Below are 15039 nucleotides of genomic sequence, written 5' to 3' on the forward strand. Positions count from 1 at the left end.
TTTTCAAGATATCACCACCTGTTTCACTACATGCTATATCTTCCATGTCCTTTTCCACAGCAAACACTGATGCAAAATACTAAATACTTGTTTAGTATCTCGTCCATTTCCCGCAGTTCCACACAAAGGCTGCCTCACTGATCTTTGAGGGGCTGGAAATGTGTTGCTGGAAAAGCGCAGCAGGTCAGGCAGCATCTAAGGAGCAGGAGAATCGACGTTTCAGGCATGAGCCCTTCTTCAGGAATCTCCAGCATCTGCAGTCCTCACTTTCTCCTCTGATCTTTGAGGGGCCCTATTCTCTCCCTAGTTACCCTTTTGTCCTTAATGTATTTGTAAAAATCCTTTGGATTCTCAACTCTATTTGTCAAAGCTATCTCATGTCCCATTTTTGCCCTCCTGATTTCTCTCTTAAGTATACTCCTACTTCCTTTATACTCTTCTAAGGATTCATTTGATATATCTTGTCTATACTTGACATATGCTTCCTTCTTTTTCTTAACCAAAACCTCAATTTCTTTAGTCATCCAGCATTCCCTATACCTACCAGCCTTTCCTTTCACCCTAACAGGAGTACACTGTCTCTGGACTCTCGTTATCTCATTTCTGAAGGCTTCCCATTTTCCAGTCGTCCCTTTACCTGTGAACATCTGCCCCCAATCAGCTTTTGAAAGTTCTTGCCTCATACTGGCAAAATTAGCCTTCCTCCAATTTAGAACTTCAACTTTTAGGTCTGATCTATCCTTTTCCATCACTATTTTAAAACTAATAGAATTATGGTCACTGGCCCCAAAGTGCTCCTCCACTGACACCTCAGTCACCTGCCCTGCCTTATTTCCCAAGAGTAAGTCAAGTTTTGCACCTTCTCTAGTAGGTACATCCACATATTGAATCAGAAAGTTTTCTTGTAAATGCTTAACAAATTCTTCTCCATCTAAACCCTTAACACTATGGTAGTTCCCAGTCTATGTCATGAAAGTCAAAACCACTCTATTATGCTTACAGATGACCGAGATGTCCTTAAAAATCTGTTTCTCAACTTTTCTCTTAGTATGAGGGGTATAATATAATCTCAATAAGGTGATCATCCCTTTCTTATTTCTCAGTTCCACCCAAATAACTTCCCTGGATGTATTTTCACGAATATCCTCCCTCAGTACAGCTGTAATGCTATCCCTTATCAAAAATGCCACTCCTCCTCCTCTCTTGCCTCCCTTTCTGTCCTTTCAGTAACATTTGTATCCTGGAACATTAAATTGCCAGCCCTGTCCATCCCTGAGCCACATTTCTGTAATTGCTATGATATCCCAGTCTCATGTTCCTAACCATGCCCTGAGTTCATCCACCTTCCCTGTTATGCCTCTTGCATTGAAATAAATGCAGTTTAATTTATCAGTCCTAACTTGTTCTCTGCTTTGTCCCTGCCTATCCTGACAGTTTGACTCACTTCTTTTCTCAAATGTACCAGTCTCAGATTGATCTCTTTCCTCACTATCTCCCTGGGTCCCACTACTTCTCTCAAGGATCTCCTTTTTAACTTCCTGCCTAACTCTCTATATTCTCCCTTCAGAATCTCATTTTTCCCTTCCTATGTCATTGGTTCCAAAGTGTACAATGACCTCCTGCTGGCCCCTCTACCCTTTGAGAACATTCTGCACCCTCTCTGAGACATCCTTGATCCTGGCATCAAGGAGGCAACATACCGATTCTGATTTTTCACTGATGGCCACAGTAACATCTGTCTGTGTCTCGGACGAGAGAGTCACCAACACAATTGATCTCTTAGAAGCCGACGTACCGCTCGTTGCATTACAGCCAGTCTCAATACCAGAAACTTGACAGTTCGTGCTACATTCCATCAACCCCTACATTTTCCAAAACAGCATACTTTATTGAAATGGGGATATAACAGAAGACTACTGCACTACCTGCCTATCTCTGTTACCTTTCCTGGAGTTAACCCATCTATGTGCTGCATCTGCAACTTTTTTCCTTTCATATAACTGCCATCCATCACACCCCCTTGCTTTTGTAAATTTCTCATTGCCTCTAACTGTCTCTTCAACTGATCCATTCGATCTGATAAGATTCACAACCAACAGCATTTATTGCAGATATAATCCTCAGTAACACGTAAATTCTCCCTAAAATCCCACATCTGACAAGAAGAGTATATCACTCTACAAAGACCATTTTTGCTTCTTTAGTCTACAGACCCAGAAAATAGCACTGTCTTATTCCTCTATAAAACACTGCTCCGGGCTAAGTTAATACTTATGGTTTATGTTTTTAAGTTTAGTCAAGAGACATATCTCAATAAAACATATAATCAAGAAAGAACCAGCTCTACTCACTACTGCAGACTTTCTGTAGGCCACACTTAAAAATATTCACATATCTGTTTCTGTGCTGTGACCGCTCCCAAACAGGTTCCTTCAAGATTAGTTTGAATTTCATTGTTCTTGTTAATTTTCCCAGATGCACTCCGATGTCCAGCGATACATGAATTCAAACAGCAAAGGCAGTAACTTCGCAGGTTCACTGCTCTGTCAGTTAGCAGTGTGGGTTTCTTTTTTGTTCTCTCTCCTGCACTGGTCTCACCTTGTGCTGCCTTTGTCTGTTCCTTTCGCTTTTAAAAGTGCTGTTATTTTGACTATTTTTTCTCCAAAGTTCCAAACAATGCAATAGCATATAAAACAGTAACTGCTGCTCCTGGAATTTGAGGAAATCATCTCCAACACCTAAAATACCTCAAAAACGGCACAGCCTGTTACAGCCAGAAATATTTACCGTCCTCCATCTTGGATTACCTAGAATTAGCCCTAAAATCTGCTCAGTCATCCAATATGATCATGATTCGTCATCTACCTCAACTCCACCATCCCACAGTATCCCCACAACCCTTAATACCCAACTATCTATTAATCTGTTTCTTGAATATATTCAATGACTGAGGACCACAGCTCTGGGGTCGGGGGTTCTCAACCTTTTGATTAGGAGAAATCTCTTCACTCACAGTCCTAAATGGTCAAAATCTTATTCTAAGACTCTCATCCATAGTTCTATACTCTCTAAACAGGGAAACATCCATCCAAAATCTGTTCTGTTAAATCCCTTAAGAATTATACACGTTCCAATTAGGTTGCGTTTCATTTTCCTTGGTTTGAGGAAATGTAGGTTTACTCAACTCAATCTCTCCTCATAGAACATTTCTCTCAATTTAGCAATATCCCTTCACTGTTGTTGGGTCAAAAATCTTGATTTGCCTTAATTACCACTCTCATAAGAACATGCGGTAAAAAAATTGCCATTCTCAAAAGGCAATATACATCGCCTTGCCAGTATTGCCTCTATGCCAATAACAAAAATGACCTTAGCAATTAGCGACAAAGTTACTTTGATTTAAGGTTACAGTTTCTGAATCAACTTACAACAGAGAGGCTTTGGATAAAAGTTCACGGAGTAATAAAGGTGTTCACTTTAATCAAATGTCTTCCCTCAAAAACAATCTAAAACATCTATATTGATGTTAAGCCATTAAGATATATGTGTTGAACTGACCTTTTCTCACAAAGATAAATATTCTATGGTCCTTAGCTTTATGAAGTGGTAATCTCAAGTTTTATTGCTACAAAACCTAAATGACCTTCACTTAACAATTAATCCTATAAAATGTAAAAGCAGTAAATTTACACAGAATATGTGCCTTCAATCATCTGTGATATTATCAGTTTTGAGGCTTGAGTGAAATAAATATTGCAAATATATTTTGTTAGAATATCATAATATATGACTGCAAGATCTCACACCATTAAACAACTATCATTTGGTGGTGAATGTTTTGAACTTATTTTCTACATTAAAAATTATTTGACAAGCATCGATTTGAAAGTTTGTTTTCTCAACAACAAAATTATCTGTATCAGATCGTGGAAAATGACGAGATTAACTGACATTCTGAGACAGTGTGCTGAGCTTATGATAAATTAGATAGAAAAAGGACTTGGTTTTGCCTGCTAACTATCTAAAGATCTAACAGGAATTATTTATGAGAAGCAAACAGTTCACGTGATGCAAGATTATGTTATGTCCTCCAATGAGTTCACAATATTTGCTGCCTGTAAAGATACATAAATTTATCACAGCAAAGCTCAAAGAACAAACACCACAATTTACCATCTGGCCTGACTTGCAATTTGTTTCTTAAATCTTATATACAAGAAGCTGCTCCTCAACTCTGAAGTAAACAATGGTTCAAAGCCATTCATAAAACATTTTTTTGCAAATACCATGGGAATAATTACTGTGGTGAAGGTTCTGATTAAATCAGGAAACGATGAAGCAGAAGCTGGCCTTTCACTAACAGGTAAGTTTTCTTTTGCATACAATACTCCTGCATCTCTTCATATTGTTTTCCAAAGGGGTGTTTGTCAGAAAGGAAATTGATGAAAACTTATAGGTGATGGTTAATTACAATACCTTTGAAATTGAGGTGTACAGGTAGAAAAAGGCTTGTCTTCGGAGTTAAATTGCATTAAACTGGCAAAGTTTCACCCATCTATTAAATGCAATTTCCAATATTTAGTTTAACTGATTTTAGTGGAACTAACTATGGGCTGGATACATGACACGTGCCCCATTTGATACCACTCAACACAAATCTGTAATCCATGTCATGATATTGCAAGAATATTAGACATCAATAGCATTTGCGTCTACATAGGAGGTATCAAAAAGCAATTTACACTTAGCTCTTCTCATTGTTAGTAAATTAGAAGATTACAGTGAATGACAAGGATGTCAAAACCTCTGAGCAAATCAGATTAAGCAGAATGAGTACTGCAAAAGTAGATATATTAGAGTAGTAGCTGAAACCAATATGAAATTTTTGAGGCCAACTTTCATCAATAAAGCATTTTTTATGACAGATGAAGAAGATTGCTGTATTCACCAGACAGCACAACATAACTAATTCTAATTCGGAGATGCCGGTGTTGGACTGGGGTGTACAAAGTTAAAAATCACACAACACCAGGTTATAGTCCAACAGGTTTAATTGGAAGCCTGTTGGACTATAACCTGGTGTTGTGTGATTTTTAACTAACTAATTCTAGCTAGTTATGATCTGGGAGTTTTGAGCCTCAATCAGGACTTCAATTTAAAGATTTCTCAAAGTTGACACACTAACACCTGATGGATACTGTGACAGCACCGCCCTGACCTGGGACCTCTAACACTGAGAAGCATGAAATCAAGGATCCCTTCCAGTTCACAAATCACTTACTTTAAATTATACTGCTGTTCCTTCATCTCAATGTTGGAATTACCTAAAGATCATCACTATGATGCATAAGAACTTCAGAGGTTCAAGGGAAAGGCCTCATCAAGGCAATAGGTGTGGTCAGCAAATACAGTCTTGCCTGTGTTGTTTATATATCATTTTTTTTTAAAATCCATACATGTAAGGTTGATTACTACTGTTCAAAGATATGTTTAAGTCATGATCATGAATTGTGGTCATCACAGTTCCCAAATCAGATTGAGTTCTTGGGTTAGATTACTTACAGTGTGGAAACAGGCCCTTTGGCCCAACAAGTCCACACCGACCCGCCGAAGCACAACCCACCCAGACCCATTCCTCTACATTTACCCCTTCACCTAACAGTACGGGCAATTTAGCATGGCCAATTCACCTAACCTGCACATTTTTGGACTGAGGGAGGAAACCGGAGCACCCGTAGGAAACCCACGCAGACACGGGGAGAATGTGCAAACTCCACACAGTCAGTCACCTGAGGTGGGAATTGAACCCTGGTCTCTGGTGCTGTGAGGCAGCAGTGCTAACCACTGTGCCACCGTGCCAGAGGTTCTACCTCTATAAGAAATCAAGTAAAAAAAAAGCTTAGAAATTACTGAATGCAATCGTGTGGCAGATAATCTGTATTGACTGTAACGAAGTCAGCCAGGTGGGCCTCATAGAATATGATTTCCCTGATTGGGGCTGTTATTCTGGTCCATTCAAGGAACCCTGTCTGACAGATAAGAACAAAAGTGTCAGACATCCTGTTCTCTCTGAGGGAGCTTGATGTCAAGGACTCTCTACATATAAAACCTGCGCCCACACCTCCCCCCTCACCTCAGTCTAAGGCTTCAAAGAATCCTTACACATCCAACAGAAATTTATCTGTACTCCACAATGTCACCTACTGTATCCATTGCACCCAATGTGGTCTTCTTTACATTCGGCAGACAACTTGCAGATCGTTTCAAAAAAACATCTCTGTGACACCCGCATTAACCAACCCCACCGCCCCGTGGCTGAACACTTCAACTCCCCCTCCCACTCTGCCAAGGACATGCAAGTCCTGGGCCTCCTCCATTGACAAACCCAAACCACCTGATGCCTGGTGGAAGAATGCCTCATCTTCTGCCTTGGGACCCTCCAACCACACGACATCAGTGTGGATTTCACCATTTTCCTCATTTCCCCTTCACCCACATTATCCCAGTCCCAAGCCTCCAACCTGGCACTGCCCTGTTGACCAGTCCATCGCCTTTCCCATCTAACCACTTCACCCTCCTCTTCGTCCTATCACCTTCTCCACGACCTTCATCTACCTATTGCATTCTCAGCTACCTTCCCTCCAGCCCACCCCCCCTCCCATTTATCTCTCAGCCCCCCAGCCCACAAGCCTCATTCCTGATGAAGGGTTATGCCCAAAACATCGATTCTCCTGGTCCTCGGATGTTGCCTGACCTGCTGTGCTTTTCCAGCACCACACTCTTGACGTTGACCTCCAGCATCTGCAGTCCTCACTTTCTCCACGTATAAATACAAGGTGACTTGGTGACAGGATACAGGCCTTTGTGAAGTTATTTCATAGTGCAAAACTACATTGTACAAAATGTTCCTTGGCTTTTCCTGATATAAAGGTTCAGTTGTACCTACAGACTGGGTGGTCTGGGTTCAAGTCCCATCTACTCCAGATGTGGAGCATCTCTGAACAGGCTGACTGGAAAAATACGTTAAAGACAAAAATGAATTTAGTGGACAAGCTGAAGAAAGATGTGACAATTGGAAACAAATACTGGCTTTGTTTACAGTCATATTCATTTCTCCAAAACAAATATCCTTTAAATGGGTCAGCACCACAATTAAGTTCAATGTCTTCTATGAAAGAAAGAACTCTCTCAGCAATTAATTACCTATGCTTATTTCCAGAATTAGATTGCAGAGATCTCGATTCCTAATGAAAAGTGTTCAAACTCTTTTCTGTAATCTGGGAGAAAATTTGACTACTGCATATAAAATTTGAACCCTAGCATATTTCTCATGTGAAAAATTCTATTGAAGGTTTCTGGGATAAGACGTGAACCATAGTTCCAAAGGTTGGAAATACCTAATGTCAAAACAGACTAGTTTACAAAAGCTGTTCCTACTGACAGCGTAAAAATGCTCCAATGTTGCTGCCAAAATGAGAGAGAAATTGCTGTGGATTAGCATTATCTGTAATGTGCAACTGGGGAGTGGGGTTAGGGTGATCAAAATACCAAAAAATTCAAAATTCCCAAGAGGGCACTGTTCCAATGATTGACTGCCAGCTGGATGATAGGCCTGTCCTAAGGTATGTAGAGGATGAACGCATGAGGAAGAATCACCTTTGTCTGTAGACAGTAAAAGAAACAACTGATATTTAGATGCCTATCATTAAAACAAAAATTATTTAGGTTTTCTATGTTTAGAGGTGAATTATCTATTTACTTGTTTCAAAAAAGATGATGCAACAAAAAGTAGATATCATATAAAAAACACATTAAATATCCTGTTAAAGAATTTTCAACTATCAGAATACATACAAAAATGAATTGGATTTCTGAGCCTCTGCTAGCCGCAGTCTCTTGGCATGGTTCTTTCCTTGATAATGTGCCTGTGCCACAGCTGGGGAGCTAAAAGAAGCATCGCAGAGTTTGCAGTAATCATTTGCTGTGGCCAGTATCACACGACCTGCCGTCTTGGAGGATCCTGACTGAATGGAAAATAACATATATCGATAAGGATAATAATGAGGATAACACAATGAGTCTACAAAGGGATATAAACAAGCTGAATTGGTGGACAAAAACTTGGCAGATGCAATAAGCATGTTGGCAAGAAGAATAGAAGAACGGAGTATTATTTAAATGGGGAAAAACTGCAGAGGGCTTTGGGAGTCACATGAATCATGAAAAGCTAGCATTCAAGTTCAATGGGTAATAGGAAAGACATATGGATTATTGATCTTTGTTTAAAAGGGAATATGTATAAAAAGTGCTTTACAAAGAATTTGCAAACTACATCTGAAACACTGAATAGTTTCGGTCCCCTTATCTAAAGGAAAGGTATACTGGCATTGAAGGCAGTCTAGAGGCTCACTCGGTTGATTCCGGGTATGGAGGGATTTTCTTATGAGGATTGTGTAGATTGGTCTTGTACGTAGTGGTGTATAGACGAATGAGAGATGACCTTATTGAAACATACAGGATTCTTAGGTAGCTTGGCAGAATAGATATTGAGAGGCTGTTTTCCCTTGTGAGAGTGTTTTGGACCAAATGGCATATGCTCTGGTTAACAGATTGCCTATTTCAAACAGAGATGAGGAGGAACTTTTCTGTCCGACTGTAGTGAATCTGTGGGAATTCTTTACTGCAGCAGACTATCAAGACTGGATTGTTAATAAGTATACTATTGTAGTTTTAGCTACTCAAACTAGATTTTGGTCGAAACAGCCCATTATAATGGCCATACTGTGGTTCAAGTAGTGCAACCACATTATAGCTGGTCTGTGTTAATTAATAAGAAAACCTCCAAAGATAGCTATTAAAATGAAGTTTTAAGTAAAGATTTATCTCTTTTGAGAGCTATGAGATATCTGCGCTAAAAGGAGGGGGAACCTAGACACTCATTGTATGTTGAAGCACATAATAATGGATTTACACTGAGGTTTATCTGCAGTGTGGATAACGATTAATACAAGACAAACGTGAAAGCTGCTTTATTTTTGTTGCTGAATCACACTATTCAGAATCTTTTTTGTACATGTTAGATAATTTAACACCTACTGCTGCAGTGGGTCTCTGGAGGTTTGGAACAACCTAAGGTGAATGAAAGATGCCATATGTAAGGGCAAGTTCCTTGTTTTCGAAGGTGTAGCAAATGTTGGAAATTGGCTACATGATCATAGTATGAATGCATAGTTTAAATTCAATTACAGTGGTGATAAGTGACTTATACAGTTTGGCAGGGGAGAAATGACAGCTATATTTTCAGCAATTTCTCTAAATCTGGATGTTCTCTACTAATAGCATATATTTACATTACCTGGGATGCTGGTGGGTGAAGTTGTATGCCTGGTTGATCTACAAAATGAGTCAGTTTGGGAGTAGCCACACACTGATGCCCAGCGTAATAATTACGAAGTTTCTTTGAGTGGTTTTTGCCCTAAGATAAACAAATATTCACAAATTATTTGGGTCGGAGGAACATAAACACTCCACACAAGGTAATATACTGATATGATATGCACAAAAATATCTTCACCTGTGAATAGCAAAATACTTCACTCAAGAAATAACCAGTGTGTTGTTTCTGTCATCTTTGCCTTTCTTGCCTGTAGATCATTGACCTAAAACAATTTTACAGACCCTTTCCCCCATTTTAATATCCTCCTAGTGCTTATCTCCATTAGCTCCAAAATGAATCTGACAAGACAAGTAAAAGAGGCTATGAAGACATCTTTTACTCATTAATACAAAAGCATTTGTCAAGTCATAGAGTCATAGAGATGTATAGCACAGAAACACACCCTTCGGTCCAACTCGACCATGCCGATCAGTTATCCTAATATAATCTAGTCCCATTTGCCAGCACTTGACACATATCCCTAATCCTTACTATTCATATACCCATCCAAGTGCCTTTTAAATGCTATAATTGTACCAGTCTCCATCACATCCTCTAGCAGCTCATTCTAAACACGCACCACCCTCTGTGTGAAAACATTGCCTCTTTGATCCCTTTTATATACTTGCCCTCTCACCCTGAACCTATGCACTCTGGTTCTGGACTCACTCACTCCAGGAAAAAGACCTTGTCTGTTTATCCTATCCTTGCCCCTCATGATTTTATTAACATCTATAAGGTCACCCTTCAGCCTCTGACACTCCAGGGAAAACAGCCCCAGCCTATTCAGCCTCTCCCTATAGCACAAATCCTCCAACCCTGGCAACATCCTTGTAAATCTTTTCTGAATGTTTTCAAGTTTCACAACATCCTTCCGATAGGAAGGAGACTAGAATTGTACCAATGTCCTTTATAGCTGCAACATTACCTCACAACTTCTATACTCAATGCTCTGACCAAAAAAGGAAAGCATACTAAATGCCTTCTTGACTATCCTCTACTTTCAAGGAACTATGAACCTGCACTCCAAGGTCTCTTTGTTCAGCAACACTCCCTAGGATCTTACCATTAAGTGAATAAGTCCTGCTCTGATTTGCTTTTCCAAAATGCAGCATCTTGTATTTATCAACATTAAACTCCATCTGCCACTCCCCAGTCCATTGGCCCATCTGATCAAGATCCCATTGTAATTTGAGATAGCTTTCTTCGCTGTCCACTACACCTCCAAAGTTGATAATCAATATAACTGCTAAGCTGAGACAAAAGGCTAATCATATATTTCTCTGTCTACATATTACCTTATCTGCTGAATATTTTCAGCATTTTCTGTTTTTGCTATTAACATGAAATATAGTTTCCTGCTTGCAGCACAGGCTGACCATGGGCTCCTGGACTTAATCTGGCTACAACTAATCACAATCATTGACGAAATACCATTGATGTGCGAAATCTCATCGATAATCCATTCACGACTAACTGAGAGGTAAGGTTAGGGTAACATGAATAAAAATGGAAAGGAACTGCTAACATCAAGAATCTTTAAAAACCATTTTTAAACTGGGAATGCAATCTTGGTCACAATGAGAAACCATTTTGACCTCCCCTAGAGACAGTCATGGGATACAACTGATCGGGAACCCTTCGTTGTCCAGTACTTTCCAGGAACGGAGAAACTACACATTGTTCCTCTAAGCCTGCAACACATTATCGATGATGATGAGCATCTCACCAAGATCTTCACTATGCCTCCACTTCTCACCTTTAAAAAACTGCCAAACCTTAAACAGGTCATTGTTTGCTGCAAACTGCCCAGGCTTCAAGCCAACATCAACCACACAACACCACATAACCCTGTCATGGCAACCACTGCAAGATGTATTTGAGTGTCAGCATGGATACCACCATTACACTTGGGGACAACATCCACCATGTATGTGGCAGGTGCTCATGAGACTCGGCCAATGTTGTCTATCTCATATGCTGCAGGCAAGGATGCCCTGAGGCATGGCACGTTAGTGTGACCAAGCAGACGCTATGACTACGGTTGAATGGACACTGCACAACAAGCAACAGACAGGGATGTTCCCTCCCAGTCGGGGAACACTTCAGCAGTCAGGGACATTCGGCCTTGGATCTTCGGGTGACCGTCCTCCAAGACAGACTTCGGGATACGCAACAACGCAGAGTGGTCAAGCAGAGGCTGATAGCCAAGTTCGGTACCCATGAGGATGGCCTCAGCTGGGACATTGGGTTTATTTCACATGACAGATGATCTCACTACACCAGACACTCTCTCTCACGCACACACACACGCACATATATACATACACTCTCACATACTTACACAGACCGTCTCTCACACACACACATACACCCCCACACTCACATCTTCTCACAGGCTTATACTCCATCAAATTCGCACACACATTTTAACAAGCATGTACACACACAAACACACACACACACACACTCACATGCACACGCTCATTCTCTCTTATGCATGCACACACACATATAAGTCTATGGGATGAATTTGCATTTGAAGAATTATATTTGCAGATACATTCTATTTTGCTCAAAAAGCGCACAATCTGTAGGCAGACAAACCATGTAATATTTTATAAATTCCACCTCGGAAACAGAACCAGTCTGGTTCAAGATTGGGATACAGACAGTCTCTAACCTCTCACCTTTAATGCATTATCTGATCTGAGATGTCACCATTTTTTATAAAATCTTACATTATCTCAAGAATGTGACTTAAAAGAAATTCTAGGATTTACATATTAATGAACCTAAACCTGCAACCCATTCTAAAAGATGGGAGACTGAACAGTAATCTAGGTTTATAGAACGTAGAACATCAAACAATACAGCGCATGTTCAACATATCATTTCAGTTGCATGATACTGTAATCTTCTGCTATGAATTCTGTGTCTTATGGTCCACAGCTAGCCGACGAAGGTGCAGTGCTCCGAAATCTAGTGCTTCCAAATAAACCTCTTGGACTATAACCTGGTGTTGTGTGATTTTTAACTTTGCCCATCCCAATCCAACACCAGCTCCTCCACATCATATCTTGGTATTGTTCAAGTTGCTATTCAACAGAATGTATGCTACTTGGCCTCCTTTATATTAATTCAGACAGAAGCCATCAGGATTTGAATTCTATAGTTCTTTCAATTGACTTGTTTAGGAAGCCTGCCACTTTTTAAAAATACAAACAGGAACCTTCTGCTATGCTAAAGTTATGCTTACAATGAAAATTATTTGCTTTATTTTTACAGTAGCATTTCAAGTAACTATGCACTTTTGTCACAATCAAAATAATACAAGTTTTCAGCCATAAAGGGATTTCAGATTGTGAAATGTAGTTCTTATAACACTGAACCTACATTTTCAATCAATAGTAATCTGAATTGTGCAACTGCAAAGGACTTTTATTTTTATTATACCAAAAGTTTAAATGTTCACATGCTTATATAAAAAAATTGCATTTTCACATTTATAACAGAACTCCATATTCGAGGTTTTCAAGCTATAACCACAGCCTACTGCCAATAATAGCATTTTAGCTACTTGGCTACGAATTCAAAGAAACTCTTATGCTGGGGCTAACTCTACTTTTTCATGTCCCTGATTAGGTAAAGATTTGCTATTTAACAATAAGCTAATCATTAACTAAGGGAATTCCAAAGGCAGAGTCAAGTTCAAGTACAGTTTTCAGCTGTAGTACAGGAAAGAGAGGAAGGCATGATAATGGATTGAAGGCCTGTGATCAGTAATGTTCCACAGGAATTGGTGCTGGGTCCATTTTGATGGTCATTTATATAAATGATTTTGATGAGAATATAGAAGGCATGGTTAGTAAGTTTGCAGATTGTCAGTCTCCTGATTGGTGGCATTGTGGAATGTGAAGAAGGTTACCTAAGATTATAAAGAGATCTTGATCAATTGAATGAATGGGCTGAAGAGTGACAGATGGAGTTTTAATTTGGATAAATTGCATTTTGGTGAAACAAACAACGGTAGGACTTCTACAATTAAAAGTAGGGCAGTGTTGTAGAACTAATAATTATTTAAAGTTTGCATCATATATAGATAGAATGGTTAAGAAGGCGTTTAGCACACTTGCTTTCATCGCTCAGACCTCTGAGCATACGAGTTGGGATGTTATGTTTGGGTTGTATGGGACGTTGATGAGGCCATTTCTGGAGAACTGTGTCCCGTTCTGGTTGCCATTTATAGGAAGGATATTATCAAGCTGGAGAGGGTTCAGAGGAGATTTACTAGGATGCTGCCAGGAATGGAGTGCTTGAATTATGGGGCGAGACTAGACAGGCTGAGACCTTTCTCAACAGAGCATAGGAGGTTCAGGAGTGACTTTATAGAAGTTTATCAAGTCATAAGGGATATAGCTAAAGTGAATGGCAAGTGTCTTTTCCCTAGGGTGGGGAATTTCAAGACCAGGGAGCATATTTTTAAGGTGAGAGGAGAAAGATTTTAAAAAGACAAGGGGCAATTTTTGTTTTTACACAGAAAGTGATTCATGTGTGAAATGAACTTTCAAAGGAAGTGGTGGATACAATGTTTAAAAGACATTTAGAAAAGCATGATTATTAAATGTTTGGAGGTATATGGGCCAAGCGCAGACAGGGGGGACTAGTTTAGATTTGGATTACAGTCAACATGGACTGGTTGGACTGAAGGGTCTGTTTCCATGCTGTATGACTGTTTGATTCTATGATAAGAAAGACAGCAGATAGGGTGGGGTAGAGATATACAAGGAGAAAGGGAAAGCTATTTTAATAATCCCCTTTTTCATATTCATTCATGGGATCTAGGCTTCACCAGCAAAGCTAGCATTTACTGCTCACTCCTAATTGCTGTTGGACCACTTCAGTCCAAATAATATGGGTACAGTGACAGTGCTGTTAGGAAGAAAGTTCCAAGTTTTGACACAGTGACGCTGAAGGAAAGACAACATATTTCCACGTTACGGTGGTATGTGAGCTTGCTTTTCTATGTAATGGTAGGTAGTGTTATCAAAGCAGTCTTGACAAATTGTACTAGTGCATTCTATAGATTGAACAAAATGCTACCCCAGTGCACTGATGGTGAAAGGAATAAATGTTTAGAGTAAGGGATGAAATTCCAATCATACAAGCTACTTTATTATGGATACTGCTCACCTTCTTAGTTTCAGAAGTGCTGCTGGAAGCACACTCATTCAAGAAAGGGGATTATTCCAACACACTTCTGACTTGTTGATAGCAGACTTTTGGAATTTAGGTGGTGAATTATTTGCCACAGAATTCACAGACCTGATCTGATAACCAGACATTTCTAATGGCTTGTTCAGTTAAGTTTCTGGCCACAACAAGATCTTGATGGTGGGGATATCAGGCATGGTAAAACTGATGAATATCAAAGGAATGTGTTAAGATTCTCTTGTCAGAGATAGTCATATTTTAAAATTCCTTCTCTCATTTCATACTATTATCTCTACTCTTCAATGCCTTAAATCTCCTTAGACAATGCTCTATTTTTCTCCTCTTCTCTATCTTCTACTCCATTTCACCCCAGGGACTGACCCTTCATT

General features: G+C 39.6%; 1 protein-coding gene across 2 annotated transcripts in view; it reads right to left on the minus strand.

Annotated features, from left to right (window-relative positions):
- The window catches only part of zmat3 (zinc finger, matrin-type 3), a 39758-nt gene that overhangs the window by 10813 nt on the left and 13906 nt on the right, over window positions 1-15039 (minus strand). For both annotated transcript variants that reach the window (XM_043702230.1, XM_043702231.1), the window contains exons 4-5: window positions 9356-9475; window positions 7855-8024 (exon numbers count right to left, since the gene is read on the minus strand). In XM_043702230.1, coding sequence (XP_043558165.1) covers window positions 7855-8024; window positions 9356-9475 — 290 coding nt within the window. The remainder of the gene's footprint in view (window positions 1-7854; window positions 8025-9355; window positions 9476-15039) is intronic.

Source organism: Chiloscyllium plagiosum, chromosome 13 (assembly GCF_004010195.1).
Source record: "Chiloscyllium plagiosum isolate BGI_BamShark_2017 chromosome 13, ASM401019v2, whole genome shotgun sequence".
Lineage (NCBI taxonomy): Eukaryota > Metazoa > Chordata > Chondrichthyes > Orectolobiformes > Hemiscylliidae > Chiloscyllium > Chiloscyllium plagiosum.